The sequence below is a fragment of the Panthera pardus genome, unplaced genomic scaffold (assembly GCF_024362965.1).
Source record: "Panthera pardus isolate Hobbes unplaced genomic scaffold, ASM2436296v1 HiC_scaffold_1, whole genome shotgun sequence".
NCBI lineage: Eukaryota > Metazoa > Chordata > Mammalia > Carnivora > Felidae > Panthera > Panthera pardus.
This window is the reverse complement of record NW_026526654.1, coordinates 62,804,507-62,828,861: the sequence shown is the minus strand read 5'-3', so window position 1 is coordinate 62,828,861 and position 24,355 is coordinate 62,804,507. Positions and strand designations below refer to the sequence as shown.

The following is a 24,355-nucleotide window of genomic DNA, read 5'->3' as shown; positions in this document are numbered from 1 at the left end:
AGTGCATCTTAGAGGGCCTAGGAATATGAAGTTATAAAAAGTACCCCAGATGGACTTCACTGGACTGTATTGTGACTAGCACACAGTGGGTATTCAAATCATATTTTTTGAATGAAAGAAGTACAGGAAGAATGAGATACGTGGATACGCTTTGCAGAAGTGGCAGAATTCCAACAGCTACAGAAGGAGGAGGAATCATTCAAGCCAGAGGGAATGGGAAAAGCACAAGCGCAGACAGAAAGGCTGGACGAGGGAGCTGCACAAGGACAGAGTCTCAGGAACACGAGAACGCCGAGGCGTGATTTTATACGACTTTAGGATGGAGCCGCAAACGCCACTTGACGGGCAACAGCGAGCCAGTGAGTTCCTTCCAGCAACGTGATTTGTAATCGGGAAGGAATTCGCTGAAACCGAGGCTACCTCTTAAGTAGCTATCAAATGAATTACTTAAGTGAGAATAAGTGAAGGCCTGAACTATAGCAACCACCTGAACTGCAGCAACAGAGCAAAAGTAGAACAGAAGGAAAAAACATTCTTTTTAAGATTGAAGATAAACAACCTTTTTGAATATTCATAAACAACAGAATTAAAGTATTACATTTAAAGGAAGTGAGGAGCACCTGGGTGGCTCAGTTGGTTGAGTGTCTGACTCTTGATCTCAACTCAGGTCACGATCCCACGTTCGTGGGATTGAGCCCCACATGAGGCTTTTTGCTAAGCGTGGAGCCTGCTTAAGATTCTCCCTCTCTCGGGGCGCCTGGGTGGCTCAGTCGGTTAAGCGTCTGACTTCGGCTCAGGTCATGATCTCGCGGTCCGTGGGTTCATGCCCTGCATCAGGCTCTGTGCTGACAGCTCAGAGCCTAGAACCTGTTTCAGATTCTGTGTCTCCCTCTTTCTGACCCTCCCCTGTTCATGCTCTCTCTCTATCTCAAAAAATAAATAAATGTTAAAAAAAAATTAAGATTCTCCCTCTCTCTCTCCCTCTGCCCCTCTCCCCAACTCGTGCTCTCTCTAAAATAAAATTAAAAATTAAAAAATTCAAATAAGTAAACTTAAAAGAGGTAAAAATGTTAAAGCACAAAAACTAAAAGGTCTAAAATGGAAAACACTGTAAATACTTAAAAAAAATACATTTAATACATTGGTTTATTGCCCCAACCAATCATGAACAGTATTGGGTACACAACGTGCTCATCAAGTGTATTGTGTTGGCATGAATTCCAACGCACAACAGTTGACACACAGTTGGTAACTAAGAGGACTTTCTGTACACGTTTAGGAAAGGTCATTCTATGACTTCTGAGAAGGGAGTCAGCAGAATAGAACCATACCGTGAAACTGTTGTTAGCATTTTTGGTGCTTGCTTCAGCTACACTGGCATCTGAGAGGTCGACTTCATCAAATATCAGAGACTGTTAATGAAAAAGAACACAAACACATTAAATGAAAACCTAACTCAATGCTCGTCAATAATTTTGTTGTTGTTGTTGTTGTTGTTGTTGTTGTTGTTGTTGTTATCGGGCCATGACTATGAAGCGATGTCAGGAATTAGGAATAGAAAAGGAAAGGAAAGTCATTCGTGACACTTTGCCATTTCTTCTTAAGAAGAATGAGTAAAACCATGAAGCACAATTAACTCTTAAATCACAAACTGGGAAGGTCTTTAAAGAACCCTGGCACAGTGTTTCAATGCAAAATGCTGCGTGCCCTCTAGAAGCATAATTTATGGGGAACCTCCTAACTGTGTCACACACACATACACACAAAGCAACACCTCCTGACAGGCAACAAACAGCCTGTAACAACTTTGCCAGCAGGCAAACATCCTCCTTCCCACATTTGCTAAGTGAGAAATGAGAACTAGTCCTGGGTCGGATCATGGTGAGTTCCTGAACTTTCTGAACCCTATTTTCCTCATCCATACATGGGTTCAGATGAGAAGGTGAATGTGCTCTGCAAATATAAAATGGAAGTTTCTTTTGTACTCTTCAAAATGGTTTCAATCAAAAAAAGTTCCCGTGAGAAAAACTCCAGAGCAACGGAATCTTTAATATTAGTGTTCTATTTGGAGATTAGGAGATTCTAGTAAATGAACGTATCCGTCCCACTTTGGGTCATTTGGCCTTTGTTCGCACTCATTCCGCGTCCCTGCAGCAGGGCAGGGATGACAGCACACGTCTGGGGCTGCAGGCAAGGGACCGTCCTCTCATAGCTTCCGCCACCACCCCCAAGATCTCCAGGGCGTTTGTGAGTCCACTTCACTCCAACCAACCTGTTAGACTTGTTCCCTGACCAGAAGGAACTTAAAATCTAGCACAGGAGAAGAAACAGACACAACCCATTTTAATGCAAGAGAGACTATTAAAAGTGGAAAAGAAGAAATCCGACAGAATACTATGAAATTCAGATAATTTCTCCAGCAGAAGACACTTGAACTCTTGCTCTCATGAATGATGGAGTAAGAATATTTGAGGGGATCTTAAAGAAAGCAGGGAGTTTCATCAAGTGGAGACAGAGGGAAAGTCATCTGCTGATGGTACACATGGGGCGAGGCCAAAGGCTGTCAAATGGCCAATGCTTCCCTAGAGATGAATGCGAAAAGTCAGCATGGAGCCAGATCAGGGACAACCTAGAACATAACGACTTTTAAAATAGAATTACTTGGTTTGGTTATTACTTCTACAGCTGCACAGACCAAGAATTAGGTTTGTTTGCATATTTGATTTTGTCTCCTAGTATATAACTCTACTAATTATATCAGAAACATACAGTTTTTAATATGGAAATTATCAATTATCCAAGTGAGACAGCAGCAAGACATCTTAATGTTAACTTCTCAAGGAATATTAAAATGTCAGTTTTAAATGGAAGCTCATCTTTACTCATTTTTTTCTTACCCAACCACATCACTCTTATTTTATTCAACTGTTATGTAACAATCATTTAAAGCCTTGATTTTATTTCACTGTGGTTTTTATTCTTAACTGCTAGCACAATGGAATGATTGTTTGTATTATCTCATTTAAGCCTCCTCAGAACAACACATGCTGCCCACAGCCACTCCACTGCAATGTGCTGGAATTGGGATACGAATCTTGTCTGAAACTGGAGTATGGATTCTTAGCAACTATAGCAATTCTCTCTCTCATGGTCAGGGAAAGATTGATAAGGTAAAAAGGTAGCAAGAAAAGAGGGAAACCCAAAATTTTTGACTTTATTACATTTAATAAACTTTACATTTAAAGTTTTACTTTAATTGTAAGGGAAGAGGAAAGGAAGAAAGAAAACTACTTTAGAACCTTCCCATAAGATTGTCCTTTGTGGACATGCCACGAAATTGACTTAAATAGACTCCCTTGGGATTTGATCCAAGGTGGGTCACATTCATAATACTAAATGCACAGAACAGTTAAGACTATCGTGAGCACTAAGACAAAAAGTTTACAGAACCAAAATTTTTAACCCATTCACAACTTCAAGCGCTTGCAAGTAATATTCTCCCAAATTACCTTTGAGTCCTTTGCATAATAAAGTGTACGGCCTCGAAGTTTGAAGTAACGCTTTTTCCACCTCTGGAAAGAACTGGTTTGCTTCAATAGCTGTCCCTCTTTAATACTGGTCTGGGGAGAAACAGAAGCATAACAACATGATGAAAATCAAATTCAAAACCAAGTAAAATTCAGGGGCGCCTGAGTGGCTGAGTCCGTTGAGTGTCCGACTTCGGCTCAGGTCACGATTTCACAATTCGTGGGTTCGGGCCCCTCATCGGGCTCTGTGCTGACAGCTCTGAGCCTGGAGCCTGTTCCTCATTCTGTGTCTCCCTCTCTCTCTGGCCCTCCCCTGCTTGCATGCTGTCTCTCTCTCTCACCCTCTTAAAAATAAACATTAAAAAAAAAAAAAAAGGAAAATTCAGAGTTAATGACACCCTATCATTGACATTTTGAATATTATTTCCCAGGTCTTACAAATTACATGAGAGAATGTTTTCTTCTTTCGACTCAACTAAGGCAGAGCATGTGCAAAGCCCCAAAGAGCTAAGATGAACTTGACATGGTTCCCTGCCCTCCAAATAGTCACAAATAATATAGGAGACACATACACCAAACTAATATTTACAGTCAAGTGTGATGTGTACATTGCCTCGTATATAATAACGGTGGAAAACATAGAGGGGCAATATAATGTAATGATTAAGAGCATGGGGTCTAGAGCCAGAAACCTTATGTGTACCTCCTAAGGCCACCACTTAGTGGCTGAATGATCTTAGGCAAGTTACTGAACTTCTTCATGCCTTTATTATTCATCTATAAAATGGGGATGATACCAGGGCATACCTTAGAGGGTTGTTGTGAGGAATGCATTAAAAACATATAGAAGACTTATTGCATGGCATACAGTAAGCGCTCATCACATGTTATCATTAGCTGTGTGTGGCTGTAACAAACACACAGTCAAATCACTATGCATGGTGGTCCAGAGAAAGTCCAGAGGGCTCAGGGTGGGTTTTGAAGGAGTTTATCAGAATGACAAAGGATGGAAACGTGTACCTGAGGTGTGTGCAAAAGTAGAAGGGTTTAAAACAGCATGCATATTTGGGAAATCTTCAAAGGACTTTCGGTTATAAACGCAGGGTAGGGTTTGCAGCGATAGAGCAGCAAGAGTTGTGGCTGGAGGAGGTGGGCAGGGGCTCTGTGATTCTGGGCCAGCCCCTGTGGCCACGTGCCTCGTGTATGAAGTTCATTTCAGTATCACCAACAAGACCCTGAGAACCCTCTGGCCTCATCTAGTATCTCTCCATCCCTTTTTCCCCTCTGTCCACAATGGTGCTGTGTTTTTAAGCTGCCATCAATGCTCCTCTTAGGTCTGGACACCACCTACTCTCTCCTCCTGGGCCACCCTTCCCTCAGATACCCATCTGAGCAACTCCTTCACCTCCTTCAAGTCTTTGACCTTCTCGGTGAGACCCACCTCACTGACCTCTTATTTAATACCACAACGAGCTCCCCTGATTTTCCCTCATCTTATTTACTCCCTCACACAAAGGACTTTCCTCTTCTAACATATAATGTAATTTTCGCACGTACTACGTTTATTGTGCTACCTCTATTAGAGTAGAAGTTACCTGAGTTTATTATACCTAATAAAATTAAATTTAATGTTTCATTTTAATCAGAAGGAAAGAAGAAAGGAAGGAAGAAGGAAATTACACTTACAGCAAACTGAACTTATAGTCTTGCTCTGAGAATGTTCTTAGGAGACACGTCACAGGACTGACTCAAATAGATTCCACTGGGGTGGGGTCCAGGAAGGATCACATTTATACTGAATTCATAAAATGCTATAGTGAGTCTCCAAGTCAAAAACAGCTCATAGAACCAAAGTTTAAAAACCCATCTCACTGGACTGCCCACTGATATACCTCAAGTGCCAAAAATATCATTCAGCACACACGATATTAGGATCTATATGAATGAACAGCGGGTACTGAGTTTAAACACATGTCTGTCTGACTCCAGAGTTTATTCCCCATTTCTGTGCCATATCATCTTTTATTATTAACCAGACATAAAATATTGAGAAAAATCTGTTGCTACCAATAAGGTAGTTAAGGTATATGAACGTTTACTTTCACTTTCAGTATGAGATGTTCTCTATAGCTTGCTCTAAGATTGTCTTCCAGGAATTGTAAATTAAAAAAAAAATTTTTTTATATTTATTCATTTTTGAAAGACAGAGAGAGACAGAGCACAAGCAGGGGTGGGGCAGAGAGAGGGGGACACAGAATCTGAAACAGGCTCCAGGCTCTGAGCTGTCAGCACAGAGCTCGACGCAGGGCTCGAACTCACGAACCGTGAGATCATGACCTGAGTCGAAGCCGGACGCTCAACCGACTGAGCCACCCAGGTGCCCCACAAATAAGATGTTTACATGTTGAAACTCTAAAATTAAAAATAGCTGCTACTTTCATAATAATCTTTGTTTTGCAAAATGTCTCACCTTATTATGCACGTAAATTTCCATACAAACTCACGTGATAAGTGAAATCACTGTTAAAGATACTAAACAGCTTAATGAAATAGTTGGATGCCATTTCACCTGACTTTCTCTATGCTTATCAAAAATTTTAGGAATTGTAAATTTTGATGATAACAAAATATTTTCGAAACTTCGTACCAAAGAGCTCGATTTGGAGTCAGACAGACAGACTGCAAGCCAGGCTCCATCAGACACCAAAAATAGGAACGTGGGCAAGTTGCTTCAGCTCTCTGTGCCCTAATTTCCTCTCTTGAAATACAGCAATAATAATACCTACTTCACAAGCTTGTTGCATCTAATTTAATTATACAGTAATGGCTGCAGAGCACTTAGCACACTGTCTGGGTTACAGCAAACATTCAATAAATGGCAGAAAGTGTTATTATTATGATATCATTATGCTATTAAGTTCAGGGAGTATTTGCCAGGCACCAAATCCTAAGAGCTTCTTGGAAGAAGAGAAGTGTTTCCAGGCCACCGTAAGGGCAAAGAACAGCTGGAGCAGAAGGAGAACGTCAAGAGATGAGGTTCAGGGAGATAAGAGCCAGGAGATGCGGCCACAACGGGGAGTTCGCTTTTTATTCTAAGTGCAAAAAGCTAGTGAAATGGTTGAAGCAGGAGAGCGAGAATGAGGAAATGTCCCAGGGAGAGGGGCTGGAGATCGAGCGCAGGTGGTAGCATCACTGAGACGAAGGCAAGGACAGCAATTTTATTTTGGAGGCAGAATCCACTGGACTTACTGATTGGCCTAAAAGTCAAGAGAGAGGAGAAGAGCCAACGAAATGTCTAAGCATTTGGCTTGGGCAACTCGATGGGAAAGGCTGAGAGAGAAAGGGGCAGGAAGAGTGAGGCAGTGAGCTGCTTTACTGTACTGCCATAGCATCTGGTGTTGCCCAGGGAGAGAGTCGGAATTCTTAAATCTGAACACAAAGCACTGAAATGCTGTAAAAAGATAACTTACCCAAAGAACAAATCATTTGTTCTGTAAGCGAATGTATCGGGATTTCTTTTAAAGTTTCCTTTAAAGCAACGAGGAAGAAAACTCCATGTTTGCTCTATTTATATTCTAGAAGCATTGTCTAAGGAAAGCATAAATACCCTACTTCATTCTCCACCTGGTTATCAGAGTGATTTTCTAAAAATGAAAACCTGAATATACCAAAGCTTGACTCTCTTTTGCCTGCAACAGAAAGCCCAAACTTCTGTATGTATCAAAGAACACCCTGCATGAGCTCCCCAACCTCATCACCGCCCCTGCTCATGCTCCTCCCTCTGCCCTAAATGTCCTGTCCTCAATTTGCCTGTCTTGAAAGCTCCTCTTCATGGAAAACTCTGATCCATGCCAGTGCCCCGTGACGGCTTCTCTGACCCTTAGGAGGAAAGAAATAACTACTCCCACTTTTGCCCTCTAAGGCGCCCTTACCCTATTTGTATAGCAGCATCTATGACACAGAATGGCGCCAATTTACAGGTTGTGGCCAACCATGGTGTGAACCTCCCAAGAGCAAAGACTGCATCCCACACCATCTAACGCATTAGCCAACACCTTAGGGGCTCCATAAACGTTGCACTGAACAACTTTTAGCTGAATGTAAAAAAGTATGGAAGAGAACTTTGTATTTTAGAAGAACAAAAGAATTGGAAAACCGAGTTAGTGGCCGGAAATGATTTCACGTTTTCCAGCATTTGGCAGATCTGAACCTGATTCTTTGCAAGTATATAACAGCAGACACAGTGCACGAAGGTGTATGTGGTCCCAGATGCACTCCCTGGGTGAGGGCTGGGGAGAGATGGGAAGAGGGATAGGAAAATGTCTATCTACCCTGATTTTAAGGATACTGCTAAATTCAGAGATGATCCTTACATCATCACTTTCAAAGCAAAGATGTAGCTTTTTCTACATCACCTTTTGTTCTTTAAATCTTGCATAAGCATGGGTTAATCTGCAGTGTGTGAGGCTGTTGGGGGGGGAGGGGTTACAGACATGTGTAAGACATAATGTTTATCTTCACGCATTTACAAGCTTCTTTATGTTACACAGTTCATCTTAAATTCTTAAAAACGAAAAAAGAGAGAACATTCTGAGGCTAGCTTACTTACTTTTAAGAGATGGGATTTAAAATATTTAACTAGAAGGCAGTTATTCACATGAAAGTCAATCCTCAAAATAAACATCTGTTTATATGCGGCTAGTTAAACAAACACTTCTGATAAAAGGAGAAGCATAACAAAAAAATGATTAATTTGCAACAGTCCTAGAAAATATAATCATATTATCAAAGTGTGGTTCAGAGAAAAACATGCGTGGCTCCAGAAATCTCAAAATACTGCATACACTAAGAGAACAAACAGGGACTCTTTCTTTAAGATCACAATATTTATTATGTTCAATGTTAATGCTCAACTAGAGTAAATACTTGAGGTTAGTAACAGATACAAGAAAGTTATGACTGGAGAGTTATAATTAAGAGCCTATTAAAATTAAGTATTACATCTTAATTTTATTTTGTTCATAATCTCTAGGGTAAGGGATAAACTCTCTCCTCCCTCAAAAACGGGCTTAGAAATGTTTACATTTAATTGACATTTAGTCGTATACTCTGGCAGATACTGGTTTAGTAATATCTAACACGTATGAAAAATCAGTGAAGCCATGTAGACTTGACTATATACCAATAACCCAACTTGCAGATGTTAAAAACAAAAAGTCAGAGGTGCCTGGGTGGCTCAGTTGGTTAAGTGGCTGACTCTTGATTTCGACTCAGGTTATGATCCCACAGTTCATGGGACTGAGCCCCAGTCGGGCTCTGGGCTGATAGCGTTGAGCCTGCTTGGGATTCTCTCTCTCCCTCTCTCTTCCCCTCCCCACCCCTCTCTGTCTCTCCATCTCAAAGTAAATAAGTAAAACTTTTAAAAAGGTTAAATAAACTTGGCTTTGAAAAAATTATTTCAATGAGATAAACTTTAAGTTGAAAAGTCTCTTGTTTAGCTGGCTTTCTAAAATGGCCTGCAGCCTCATGTCTCAAAACTGTGGAATTGTTCATTTCGTGCTCCCGGTTTATATCAAACAAAAGTAATTTCTCTTTTAAGTCATTCACAGACACGGTGCTCTAAGAGTTCCCCTAAAGTTTCAGCAACACTTGTGTGTCACAAGTTGAAGCTGCTTGAACGGAACACCACTTTCACGTCCCGAGGAGAACACAACTGAGTCAGTCACTCAATGAGTCTTTTTGTAAAGCTAAGAATTTTCGAAAAATCAGTTACTGCCTGATTTATCTGATAAGTGCACATTTTCGTATGCTGACTTTTTTGGCCATCAAATAGGTGTGGTGAAAAGCTTGATATAGTGAAATGGAAATGTCAGCGATGACTCATCGCTTACAGATGTCTTCAAAAATTCCAGAAGAATCTCTGCTTCTCCTCATGGTGTCCCTACATGACCCCTTAACTTCTCTTCTAAGAAATGGTAATAATAAAATTTGTTGTTATGGACCGAATGTCTGTATGCCCCCCCCCCCCAAATGAAATCCTAACCCCCGATTTGATGGTATTAGGAGGTAGGGCCTTTGGGATTTGTGCCCTTATACAACAGACCCCAGAGAGTTCCTTCTGCCACTGTGAGGGTGCAGCGAGACGACGGTCATCTATGGACCAGGAAGCAAGCCCTCACCAGACACTAAATCTGCCGGTGCCCTGGTCCTAAATGTCCCAGCCTGCAGAACTGTGAGAAATGAATTTGTTGATTAAGCTCCCCAGTGTGTGGCATTTGTTGTTACGGCAGCCTGAACAGACTAAGATGTGGTTTGAGAGAGTTTTCACAGCACTTCTCTCCCATCTTTTTTCTCTCTAAAGATTTTATTTTTAAGTAATCTCTACCCCCAAGGTGGGGCCTGAACTTAGAAGCCAGAGATCAAGAGTTGTGTGTTCTACTGACTGAGCCAGCCAGGCACCTCCCTCGTCTCTTGTGACTTCTGTCAGCTCCATCCCCCCCGAGAAGAGAACTTTTCTCTGGCGCCAACATTTCCTTATCCATTTTGTTACATAAGCTCCAGGAAAGCTGTCTATGCCTTCCTGGGTGGACACCTATAAGTGTTATGGGTAGGTGTTATAGGCAGACAGAACCTATAACATCGTGAGTCTGTTTGACTTTCTTTAATGGTGAGTCTCTTTAGCTTTACAGACTTTAATCCCTAAGTTGGAAATAATACCGGTACCTGTATATCACTATGTGCTATGATGACACGTGAGACAATGGATATGGAAGAACACACAGTTCTTTAACAATGTGGTATGACAGGGTGCCTGGGTGGCTCAGTCGGTTAAGTGTCCAACTCTTGGTTTCAGCTCAGGTCCTGATCTCACGGTTGGTGAGAGTGAATCCCGTGTCGGGCTCTGTGCTTACAGCGAGGAGCCTGCTTAGGATTCTCTCTCTGCCCCTCCCCTGCACACTCTCTCTGTCAAAAAAATTAAAAAATTAAAAATTAAAAAAAATTTTTTTAAATTAAAAACGGTATGGCAAGATATTATCTTGGCTAACATGAGTCCCCATCAGAAGCATTATTTATTAGAGGAAGGTTTCATTTCTTCAGTCCGTCTTTTTCCACTTCTGCCATTGCCTTGTTTCAAGCTCCTCTATGTCTCTACAATTCAACAGTTCCCTAAATGTCCTCCACACTCTTGATTTTTCCCACCGCTAGTCCATTCTTCCCACTGTGGGCAGAATTATCCAGGAAGAACAGATTTGGTGCCAGCAAAGTTGGTTTAATGTGTCCAGTGGTTTCCTATTGCCCACAGTATAAACCCAGCCCTGTGAGCTGGGCACACAGCCTCTTCCTTCCGCCAGGGACCCACCTCCTTGGACAGCTTCCTCTTCAGGAATCCTCTTAAATTCACCTGACAGCAGGGTAAACGAGAAGCACTCGCTAATTCCCAAATCCCCCATGCTTCCTTATGTCCAGCCTCTTTCACAAGTTCTTCCTTCCACTCATCGTCCTGTCCTCTGCTTCTTCTTGCAACCCCCACTACATACTGTCATCTTTTAAGGCTCAGGCCACCATCATACCCTAGATGTGCCCAGAGCACTATGCTCACACGTCAATCTATAGCATTAATCATGTTCGGGAATTTTTTAAAAAATTGTGTCTCTCTCCTGCATCTTATTTATTTTTCCATCCTCCATATAGTCCTGTCCTTGACATTAATAATTAATACATGTGAATCAATTTATTGAGTAATCAGGAAACACAAAGTAAGAAATTAAAAGGATTAAAATATTTTTTCCTCGGTAAGAACTTGGGGAACTCAATGGAGAAACAGATTTCAATTTTTCTGTCCAGCAAGTCAATATGCTGGCAGAAAGTACAAAAAAGATAGACATGACTCCCTAAGAGAGCCCCGGGTTGGATTCCACTTCTGACTCCATTTATTAGCTTTGTGACCACAAGTAAGTAACAACACCTATGAACTGAAATTCCCCATCTGTGAGGTGAAGATAAAGGTCACCTGCCCTGTACGGAGAAATACCTTTCATAAACACCCAAATGCTATATCAAAATCATATAAAGCGTTGTCAGTAAGGTACTATTTTAGTAGGTCACACTTGGGGGAAAAGGTGTTTTAACTGGGACTGACACAAGTTAAATAAAGAGATAACACTCCTGAACAAGGGCCTGATGCTTACATAGAGAAAAATTATCACACAAAGAACGTGTGTGCACACGTGCGTGTGTGCACGTGGGTGCACTAACCGCTTATTTTATTCTAATGCGTGGTGGATGTAGACAATTGTGTCCGAGCCTTGTATTTTGTAAAAACCTTAACGAGATGAAGAATTCCAAAGAGAGTAAAAAAAATTAATATCGTATCCTAAGGGATAAATGAGACATTTTTAAAGAGTAACATAAAGCAATGTGGGCATCCGTGTGCAAAAGACTACAGTGGCAGACATAACAAAGAGAAGAGAGGATTGCACTTGTACGTAAAATCCCCATTAATGCACCAACAGCAAATGCCAGCTGATACGGGAGTGAATAGTATGGCAACCAGGGACATAATTTTCTGAAGTTGTAATTAGCTCCTGGTAAAGTTCTGGTCACAAACTGAGCTAGAAGCTTCCCTTTTTACACATAGTAGTTATACACCTGGAAAATTAATACCTTGTAGCAATATTTCAAGATTTTGTGTTGCATGACATTAAGTTTTAAGCTTGGTGATTATAAACAGTGTCTGCCCATAATAATACCCTGTAGGATATCTGAATACAATTCTTGGAAGTTTTAACCTGGCTAGTGTGTTGTAGGATTGCTGGCTAGTAACGCTTACTATGCCAAAAGCACTAGGGTGAAGAAAAAAAATACATCCACAAATTTCTGAAACGCCTCTACCGAGAATCACTGAAGGGTTCCAGGTCTATCTGTACTTCTGTCTTTATCTGAGCCATTTTTCAGGAGCAAGTATAGTATCATTTTGGTGACATATCTGACAAGTTGTGGATTTTGAACCACTTCCACAAAGACCATGTTTAGTCACATAAAGTATCCAGTCCCAAAATGCGCAAAGCTTTCTAAACATTAAACATAAGAACATGATGCAATAATGTACTGGTACTTAATAATGGAGCGGCATTTACAGCTACTATATAATATCACTGTGTTAAAAAACAATCAGTGTCTTACTTCTTGGACTATTGGTCTAAGAATAGTCCAGTAAGAATAGAAAAGATGGCAACAATTACTGGATAATGCCACCTGGATGCCACTGGCACTCAAAATTCAATTAGCTGAGTCAACCGAACTGCTGTATCTATGTTCCCAACTGGCCTGTGAGTGGAGTAACAGAGCCAGCCCCACTATATTCATCACGGTAGCCCCAGCACTTATCACACTTCCTTGCACAGAGAATAGCTCCTAACAGTTGTTCATGGGGACACATGAATGAATGAAGGAAACTTGAACTGTATGTTTTCTTAAGGGCTCTTAAGGGAGAGTCTGGGCAGGAACCTTGCCAGCATTCTGAGAGCTGGATCCAGACGGGCTGCTTTTGTGGCCATCTTTCTCCTTTGCCAATGTCCCTGCAGCAAATACAAGCATTTAGTTGTTGACTATTCTTTCTTTTCCAAATCGAAAGTCATTCTGTTTTTATCCACTACCATTTCATCATTCTTAAGGAAGGCCATCTATCTTGTCAGCGCTAACCTTGTGTTTGGGTGGCATACAAGGCAGATATGCCTAAGAAATGTATAAATCAACTATTACTTGGAATAGATTCTCTAGCCTCCCATATTTTACCCAAGAGTTGAACTTACATCATTTGGCTTGAAAGGTGGTCAAACACACATCACTCATTTGACCCAACATCTCTGAAACTACAAGTCTACCTTCATCATAGGTCTCAACTTAATGGATTGTGTTTCCTATCACAACATTGTTTTTTCTTTTATTAGCCCTTCTAAATAGTCTTTGTGTGATTATAAAACAAGAAATACTGGTCTCCACGAACATGCCAGATGCTGTACTGAAGGATTACTGCCCCTCTTCTCACAGTTTTGGAAGGTCGGCCACTGGATCTCATTCTGATTCAGTCTGTCAACGTCTTTGATCAGTCATGGGTTAAACTGCTTCAAGGCTGGCTCTTCTATCAGCCTCCAAAATTTCCCTCAGTTCCTCTTGATTCTGGACCCTTTTGGGTTTTGTGCCTTGTATCTTTCTTTCCCCGTTGGAATTTTATTCTACCATAAATTTCCTACTTCCTTAAAAACAAATTTGAGGGGTGCCTGGAAGGCCTGGTTGGTTGAGTGTCTGATTTTGGCTCAGGTCATGATCTCATGGTTCATGGGTTCGAGCCCTGCTTCACGCTCTGTGCTGATAGTGTGGAGCCTGCTTGGGATTCTCTCTTTCCTTCTCTCTCTGTCCCTCCTTCACTGGCATGTATGTTCTCTCTCTCTCAAAATAAATAAGTAAACTTCAAAATAAATTTGAGCCTTTTTATTAAAAGGAATATACATATATATTACATTAAGCTCTATTAAATACACCAGTTGTTCTAAAATCTGGCTGGTCATCTGAATCACATGGAGAACATTATGGACATTAAGAACCTCTATTCATCTGGGAGGTTTTGATTCAATTGATCTTGGATAGGGCATAGAAACTCACATATATTAAATGCTCTCTTGGTGACTTTAATCATCAGTCAGGGTTAATAAACACTCACATACACAATCTTTAAGTAACAATTTGTAGAAACTCTACACTTCAAACATGTCCTTCTCTGTGTGTAGAGTCCCATCAATAAGCCACTCCTGCCCTCTCTGCATCCCCACTGGCTCTGCTCCAGCGGAGATTAGGGGAGTAATTTGGGTTTAATAATGGAACATTATTAACCCGCTCCAACTCTCCCCTTCCTCCTCTTGAGAGCCAACTGCCCACAGGGGACCAGGTTCTACTCAACCATCATTCAGAGAGAAAACAGATTTGACTTGCAGAAGATAAAGAGTGAAGAGCTGGGATCTGCACTAGACACTACCACGTGCTGGGTAACAGGGGGTTGGGGGGGAGGGGACACAGGAATTGCCCACCTGCTTAGCCTCCCCCGTCCCCTAAAATGCCTCCAGCCTGCACCACCGCCCAAGGCACGTGCCAACATTGGCCGGACCCGGCCAAGGAAGCAAATGCTGGCAGGGGGGCTGCAGTGGTTACAAAGAGGATGTTTCGGCAAGAGGATGATGCAGTAAGAGAGGGGTATCCCAGCTCACAGCACAGTGGACACAGGGTGCATTTCTAGAACTAGTGTTTAATGATAATGTAATAGTGTGTAACACAACACAGTTCCCTTTTTATAAGCTGCCCCTGGGAGCAGTTGTCCTCAAGCAGTTTTGCGTGTCAGAATAATCTGAGGACACGTGACGGGGCACTTTGAGGAAGTAAAGTGACCAGATCAGCCTTCTCATTCTGGGGTACCTCAGAGGAGTTCTACAGCTCCATAAAATCCAGTGCACGAGCTGGGAGGCAAAATGATTACATGCATTTAAATATAATGACATTTAACATTCATACAACAAAATCTTGATATTTACTTTTCTAGAAGTTTGTGAAATAGTTTTATTTATTTGTATTCTCAGAAAAATATACACTCTATCGGTTTCAATTTTACCAGAATTAATTATACATGTAACACACACATGCGCACACACACACATTCTGACTCAGGTTGTCTGGGTAAATGTAGTGTGGTCATCCATCACATACCCACATACCCGGAGCATAACCCTCCAGTGTTGTCAAGTCAAGTGAGGCATAAAACTCTAAAATGGGTCTCTCGGTCTGCAGTTTTTTTCATCCTGCTGCGTTCAATCCAATGATGGAAAAGGCATTCCACCACTACTCCTGTCTAAAAAGGAAAAAGTCCAACGTGGCAAACAAAAGCCAGTCGTGCTGCAGCAGGCCCAGACCCGGAGAAGTGATCAGGTCTGCTCTTCAAGAAATCGAGAGGAAACATGCACCGGAAAACAGAATGACGAGCCTATCATTTCCTCGTGCCTACTGAGGTATTCTGAGAATTTTCAATACATTCAAAATATCTTCATTATTTTATTTGAAATCCTATTAACTCTAATATTTCGGATATTTATATTTAAATGTAAATTAATGCATTCTAAAGCAAAATCATGGAGATTACCCAGCATATTCTAATTACCCTCTTTACCAACAAACCATCTAGTTCTTTTTTTTTTTTTTTTAAGTTTATTTTTGAGAAAGAGAGAGAGAAAACAGATGGGGAAGGGCAGAAAGAGAGGGAGACAGGGGATCTGAAGTGGGCTCCATGCTGACAGCAGAGAGCTCAATGTGGGGCTCAAACTCATGAACCTGAGAGATCATGACCTGAGCCGAAGTCAGATGTTTCACCGACTGAGCCACCAAGGCACTCCTAAACCATCTAGTTTTAACCAAAGTATTTTGTCCCTTATATTGGTTTGTAATTTTCTTGAGAAGAGCTATAGATATAAATTACCTTCCTGAGACTGGTTATTTTGTGATGTTTTGTTTATTAATTGCTAAAATTAAGTTCTATCTCTACTTCCAATGTGTTCCTTATTCAGGAGTTTCTAAATGTATTTTCCTAAATAACATTAAAGAAGTAAAAATATATGATCTTATAAAGTGCTACTACACTTTTATTTAAAGGAAAATATATAAAATGCGCAAGGCATATCATCAGACATTTTTTTCATAAAATACACTGAACTACAACAGATTACCACTGGGTGGCAGTGGTGTTACGCCTAACGCTCAGGTTTTCTTTCAGAGACGAACATTGGATAGGCCTCTTGTCAGAGTTACATGAATCCTTGACTACACCTGTGAGTGGCACATAATAACTGCATTGTAAAGGGGCAAAAAACAAATCTATTTTTCCAACTCTGAATTTATTTCTTCCCTTATCAAATGCCCCTACTCACTTCCAAGAATAATCCCTTTGCCCACACATGACGTTCTGATGTAACCACTTTCCTACAAGGCCACAATGACACAACTATTTTGATGTACAGACATTTTGATGTGGCCTAAAATAAACCACTAAATGTTATGATAATTTTTTTTAAGTAGTAACTAATGTACAAAAGAGAACTGCATGCCCCAGGCAGAAACTGGGGGTCAATGGTAAGGCCAACCACGGGATGGGAAATGGGGTGAAGCTCAAGGTCTGGAAGACAACTGCATATAACCAGGAGTCATATATTTACCCTATATACTTATTTCTGAATGGGCTATTAACCATTCTATGCAAAATATCTGCTTAGTTTCTGGAGTTTCTATTTTATTTCCCTTAATCTGCCTCTCAAATTCTCTGGTTCTTCTCCAGAGATAATATATGGGTCTCCAATACATAGGAAATTCTCAGATTACTGCCAGTTCTCTGAATTCACAGATAAATAGGTAGGTAGGCAGACAGACAGACAATATACTTGTATTCAAATCATAAACTATTTTAACGATGGTTTCAATGAGCAGGACTGATGTACCTAAGGGGATAGCCCACTTCTATCAGATTTTTTATTTTTATTTTTATTTAAAAAAAAAAATTTTTTTTTAACGTTTATTTATTTTTGAGACACAGAGAGACAGAGCATGAATGGGGGAGGGTCAGAGAGAGGGAGACACAGAATCTGAAACAGGCTCCAGGCTCTGAGCCATCAGCCCAGAGCCCGATGCGGGGCTCGAACTCCCAGACCGCGAGATCATGACCTGAGCCGAAGTCGGACACTTAACCGACCGAGCCACCCAGGCGCCCCATATCAGATTTTTTTAAAAAACATCTTAATTGCTTACAGAAATGAATGAAATCGAATGTGAGTGTCCTGTGTGATTAGGATGGGGCAGAGAAAAGGTCAGAGATGAAGTCTGTGTAAAATACTAAGTGGAACAGTAACACATACACACAGACCTCATTATCAGCATGGGTTGGATCCCAGTGAAGGAACCCGTTGTCATGATCAAAGCAAGTTCCCTCATCGGGATCCATTCCCCTCTGAGATCTTCCCTGCCCTACTCTATCCCTTACCAGAAAAATTTAACCCCTCCCTCCTCTGTGCTACTTCAGTAATTGTTCTTCTGTCTCTCTTTACATTTTAGCATAATAATCTGTTTACATGATGCGTAGAGGTGCAGCACTACGGCCTGGGGTGCACTAGTTGTTAAAGACATTGGGCAAATTACTTAACCTTTCTGAACCTGAGTTTCCTCTCCTTCACAGTGCAGATAATGACGATGGTAACTAACTCACAGGGGTGTCATTTTGGACTACAAGATTCAATGCATGTAAAATACGTTTCCTGATACGTAGCGCTCAGTAGACATTAGTTGTTCTCGTGTTATTCTTGTTCCTGTCGTCTAGTAGCAGTAGACTTCCCAAAGCCAGAATCAAATTTACTTCATCTTTGTATGGCTTGTAGCCAGCACCGTGTCCATCATCCCAGGCATGCTCGTTCATAATCAGTTTCTTGATCTAAACTCAACTATCCTTTGTTTACATATCCAATTGTTCCCTCTCCACCCATTGTTCCCTTAGCCTGTCTGATCTTAAAAACTAAAAAGTTTTTTCACCTGTTCATTACATCCTAGGTCACAATCGATGCCTTCCTCTCTATTACTACACAATTTCTTAAAAAAAATTTTTGTTTTGAGGGGCGCCTGGGTGGCTCAGTAAGCTAAGTGTCTGACTCTTGATTTCAGCTCAGGTCATGATCTCACGGTTGTGAGATCAAACCCCACATCAGGCTCTGTGCTGAGCATGGAGCCTGCTTAAGATACTCTCTCTCTCTCTTCCTCTGTCCTTCCTGCATGTGTGTGTGCTCTCTCTTCAAAGAAAAAAAATTTTTTTTTAATATGCTTGCTGCATATTCAGTCTTACTGGATAGCTATCACTTTTTCTTCAAGAAAATGGCCCTATGGCTATTTCCAATAATACCCTACAGGCCAAATACCTTTGGGTGGACTTACCCTTCGCATAGCTCCAATTATGTCCTGTAAATATACACATAGCTCCCAAAACAAACTTCTACACTTATTCTCCATTTTTCACTCCAGCTCCATTTACAACTGCCTGGTGACATCCCCGCGTGGAGACACTCTCACCACCTGAAACTCAACCAGTACATTTTATCTCATGTAACGTATGTCTTCGTATAATGGAAAAAACATCGCTCTGGTTCCGGAAACCTAGATTCTAATTTTGAAACTTCTAGGTAATGACTATACAACATTGGGTAAAAGTCACCCATCCGGAATTCAAACTGAACACAGCACCCCTTCCCACGGCAACTCTGCTCCTCTTCCTGTGCCCCCATCTGTCAGCAGCAACATTGTTTCCTGAGGCACCCAATCTCCAAACTTCCAAACTACCATCTACTCTCCCTTGCTCCTAAATCCTTTAGTCTGCCATCAAAATGGTTTTGAAATCTGGCCTTCCTTTCTGCTCTTACCACCCAATTCCAGTAACGTTGTTATTTCTCACTTAGACATTAACAATTACCTCCCGTGACACAGCCAGGACCGGCACTGGAGAAGGAATTGCTTGAGACACGAGGCAGACCAGCCGACTGCCACCAGTGCTAACCCTTCATTTGGAAGTTACTGCTGCTCTGGTTTGAGTTTGACCCAAGGGCGGAAGAGAACTCTACCCTTAATAACTCCTAATAGAGGCAAGACAGATTACTCAGACAAGTCGTTGCCAAAGGTTGGCAGTAACAAAAGGGACAAAACACCATATGAACAAAATACCTCCTGTCCTCCAGGTCCGTGAGCCCAAACAGGGACCCTGGACCTTTCTGTCTGGGTTCCGCCAGCAGGTGCACACCAGGTATTCCCTTATCATCAAGAAGCACAAGCTCAGAGAAACACCACACTCGAGGTCTCCAAACCAAAACCAAGAAGCTGACCCCTCCTGCTGGCCTGTCTGGGGCCCCGTCCTCACAGCTCTGCCTCCTCTGAATAGAGGAACAAGGGATGTTGGCTAACTGGGGCGGGCCTCCACTGAACACCGCAATCCAAGCCAAGTTTCCAACTGTTCACAAAAGAAAATCATATGGACATAAACTACTCCCTCCTTCTAATTAATTATCCACTCTCCTCCCCTCAGGAATTGATTCCTTAAGATACAGCCCTCATCCTAACACTTCCTGGCCCCAAATCTTTGTTGGTTGCTCATAAACCACAAAACAAATCAAAAACTCTGTACGTAAGCCCCTTGCCTGTTTACATCTTTACTGCTTTTGTAGCCTCCCATCAAGGTGCAGTTTCCCTCCTCACTGCCCTGGAGCTTATGCTCCCAGCAGACTGGTCTACCTGCCACTGCCTGAAGGGAACACACATCCTCCTATCTAGGGGCCTTTATTTAAGTGTCTTTCCACAGGCCCAGAATGCTTTGCCCCAGGATCTTTCCTCTCATTGACTCATCCTTAAATGCTGGGCTTAAACACTCTCCTTCCAAAACGTGTCACCCAAGTAGAGCTCACTCATTCGCAATACCATGTGCTCAGTCCTCACAGAGCCTTATTTGTAAAAGGTAATGGATTCACAGAGGAGAGCAGTGTGCTAAGATTATGTTTACTCTAAGAAGCTTATCTCTCTCATTTTCAATATTGTCAGCGGCACATGAATTCTGAAAAATATATTACAGTATGAGAAGAAAATAAATCATAAAATAGGTCAAGTTCCCCACTCGGTCTTCAGAAGATGGTTTAACCCTATCTCCCTAACCCTCAAAAGTCCTTCTAGGACCCAAATTATTTTATTTCTTCTTCATCCTACTTGAGAAAACTGCAATCCACTTGAGAAAACTGCATTAAAAAAAGTGAACATTTTTGTTGTTGTTGGGATGGAGTGAAACATTTCCTTTCCCTCTCTCCAGTTCACATATTCCGACATCTTGGATGCTTACGTTAGGCCATGTTACAAATGTGTTACTTTTATTATATATGATTCTTTGAATACACATAGGATTTGTCTGCTGAAGTTATACAGAGCAGGGAGACTCTGTTGTTTGCTGCCTCACTTTCCACTTGGAAGGTGAGGCAAATAAAGACTACTTCACTCAGTTGCCTAAGAAATATGAATTCCTTAAGTGCGGAGCTAAAAATCAGATTCAATGGAATATACTGTGTTTTATATCTCTTTCATTCATTAACACATATGTATTGTCTACTACATGCCAGGAGTTAGTCTAGGCACTAAAGACAGAACAGCAAAAACAAAACAAAACAACAACAACAAAACCCAGCTAAAAATGCCTGCCTTCGTGGAGCTGATAATATATTGAAGATCATGCTTAGGATTCTAGAAAAAAATCTAATTCATAATTCATGAATCTAATTTCATTTTAGTCTGTCTACATATAAAAGCTATGTATAATCTATTCATCAACTTATAAACCTTACAAAACTAGTTCATAAGTAGGACCAAAAATAAAATCTGAAAATAGCATATAAAAGGGTAAATACAAAAGTTTAGGACAACATCCTGTGAATAGTTTCCTACATGAAAAAGCAAGCAGCCACCTGAGGGTAACAGAACCAAGGTATAAACGGGCTTTGAGAAGAAAATTTACCACTCACTTCCAAAGAAATGCCTGTTGTTTTCCTTTCGATTTTATACATCAAATGTACAACCCTAGTTATTCAGCTTAAAACTACACACAGATGCATGCACTCACACACAGCTATACAAATTGTTTTAGAAGGCCAAGATCATGCATAACTTTTTAAAAAGCACCTTTGGAAAATTTTCTATTCAGAATGACTCCACTCATACTGTTTTACTGCTTATATTGGTTTTTCCTATAGTGGAAGAATGGAAAGTAACCAAACTCAGAAATGCGACGATGGGTGACTAGTGGCCTTAGGCATTAAACAGAACTTTGTTTAGTAAATAAACAGTCTCCGGATAGAAAGATGCTATGCAGAACCCAGAGAAACCTTTGTGTGAGAGAACACAGCCTACCATGATCCATTCTTCCCTTGTCCTGATACCTGGCCTTCCAGCATCACTCCATTTCCTGGCCTCCCTTGCACGCGGCCACGTGACTAAGTTCAGGGTAATGCGGTGTGAGTAGAAATGATGGGTGAAACTTGGCATTCCCTTACAGACACTTCACCTAGGTCTGAACTCACTTTCTGCTGGTGATGCCATGAGCAACTCCGGAAGCTGCCTGGTAACACTACATTTCTCCCAGGTGTGACAGAATGAATATTTGTGTCCCCCACCCCAAATTCCTATGTCGAAGCCTAATCCCCAATATAATGGCATTTGAAGGTGGAGACTTTGGGAGGCAAATAGGTCATGAAGGCAGAGCCCTCATGAATGGGATTAATGCCCTCATGAAAGAGGCTCCAGAGAGCTTGCTCTCCCCTTCTGCCATGTGAGGACACAGGGAGAAGATGGCCATCTGCGAACGAGGAAACCGGCCCTCGCCAGACAGTGAATCTGCCAGTGCGCTGATCTTGGACTTCCCAGACTCCAGAGCTGTGAGAAATAAATGTGTTTTTAAGCCATCCAGCCTACTATATTTTGTTATAGAAGCCCAAATGGACTAAGACATGAGGCTTTTTGCAACTGCATATTCCCTGTGGTTAAGATCTTGCCAATGGAATGTGAGTGGAAGTAAGAGGTCACTTTGGTCTAGGCCTTTATACAGGGGCCCACCTCCTATACACTCTCTTCTGCCATTCTCTGGCAAGAATCTGGAAATGGTGACACAGCTTTGCCCCCATAGGAAAGGACAATCCCCTGGGGAGACAGCAAAGAAACAACATGGACAGAACCAGGAGCTCTGAATGGCCCAGTGCAGCAGACATATCCTCTCACCTCAGAAGCTTGCCACAGACTGTGATGTCAGAGTGAAACTTCTTTCTTTTCTACATCTCTCATTTGGGGAGGTTTCTTTGCTATCACAACTTGGCAACTCTAATATTCAAACTATGTTAGAGCCACCCCACCGGCTCTGGACCAAGAGTCCCAATTGCACTATTAATTGGGAGAGAACATTTTGGGGTTTTGTCACAGCAGACTAGTTAGCCTACCTAATACGTAATTAGTCATTATATATAATTCTAGGAATAGCTACAAGACCCTACCCAACATCCATTTCCCTTTCCCTCCTTCCTAACAGAACCCTGAATTGGTTTAGACATCCACTCTTTCTCGGCAAGTCGTATGTTTAGGCGATACTAACCCTATTCCTAGTTTCAGCAAGCACCTATTGATTAGTTTAATAAGTTGCTAGGAGGAATCCTTTTCCCTTACCATAGGTAATTAGTTCAGAGGCAGGATGTGACCCATTTCTGGCCAATGAGATGTGAGTGGGGGTCTCTTGGGAGGGGCTGGGGGAGCTGCTTTTGGTATACCTGAGATGAAATTCCGTTGAGACCTGGAATTGATTCAGGCATTTATTAAGGATACAGCTAACATGGAGAGGAGGGCAAAATCTGGACTATCACGAAGAGAAGGGAGTCAGAGCCTGCCCTCCTCCAGATGCATCAGCCAATATGGTTTTGGGTTTTGTGTTATCTGCAGCTGGTGGCATCCTGACTGGTAAAGTATAACAAGGGTCCCCATTAAGTATACATAATAACTGAACCAATCCTGAACTCAACCAATCCTATATTGGTTGAACCAATATACAACCCCAGCCAATCATGAACTGAAAGAAAGATATTTAATTACTACCATCCTAAAAGCATCAAGGGGCACTTGAAGAGCACACTAGAGCAGAGAGGATAAGGGCAGGATGGGGACTAGGTGGGTAAGCTAGAGATGGATCATAAAGACCACTGGCAGCTGGGGGAAAACTCATGGAGGTAATGTTTAGAGCAGAGAAGATACTTACAGAGGAGAAAACAAACATTCGCCTAAGGTCACACGGCATTTTGTGGCAGAGCTACAGCCACTATCCAGGTTTACTCTTCCCCACAGCAGGGTTTAGTTTCAAGCGTTTAATGAAAAAATGAAAAACTTCACTGAAAATTAATTCTGGCAATGGTACACAAGAGAGGTTAGAAAGACAAAGTCTGAAGGTGCTGAAGGCGACTACGATAATCCAAGAGTAAGGCAAATTGAATTCCTACAATTCCTTGGTTTTCAAATAATATTAGCAGTGGATTCTCAATATATGAAATACGTAGGTGAGATGTTTTATTAAATTCATCTTTAGGTTTAATCGGGTAAAATCATATATTATGGAGATAACTCATATGAACAGAACTCGTGGAAATCAAAGTCTTTTTCCAAACATGAGCTTTCACAGTGGCACAAATTTATGTGTCGGTGGAATCTAGCGTGTAAAATTATGTACTTAATGTATTATTTTTTGTCCATACGGTTTCTCATTGCTGTTTTCGAAATGTTTCAAAACACCTTAAGCAATACAATTCAGAACAAATGCTTATTGACCCCCTGAAGCACTTCTGGAAGCACCCGGGCTCTCTGGAGTACAGTGTGAAAAGTAGTCGACGGCAGGTCAGGGCTCAAGATCCCCGTCTCCATCATCCTGCTTTGCTGTTTTCCATCACAGTTATCACCTTCAAATAGACTACACAATCTACTTATTTATCATTCTTTCACTATGTTATATGATTATATAATTTACGTTTATATCTGGTTTCTGTATGTTTTGCTCACTGCTGCACCCAGTTGCAAAACAATTGCCTGGCACATAGTCGATGCTCAATTAATATTTGTTGAATGAATGAGTAGAGTACCTTTTGAGCCTTCACCCTTGTTTACAGTGCTGCTCCGCCTGCAGTGAACATGGCCTCAGCCCCACCACC

General features: G+C 41.4%; 1 protein-coding gene across 4 annotated transcripts in view; it reads right to left on the bottom strand.

Annotated features, from left to right (window-relative positions):
* The window catches only part of DGKH (diacylglycerol kinase eta), a 182,665-nt gene that overhangs the window by 101,717 nt on the left and 56,593 nt on the right, over positions 1 to 24,355 (bottom strand). For all 4 annotated transcript variants that reach the window (XM_053899179.1, XM_053899180.1, XM_053899182.1 and 1 more), the window contains exons 3-4: positions 3,510 to 3,620; positions 1,332 to 1,412 (exon numbers count right to left, since the gene is read on the bottom strand). In XM_053899179.1, coding sequence (XP_053755154.1) covers positions 1,332 to 1,412; positions 3,510 to 3,620 — 192 coding nt within the window. The remainder of the gene's footprint in view (positions 1 to 1,331; positions 1,413 to 3,509; positions 3,621 to 24,355) is intronic.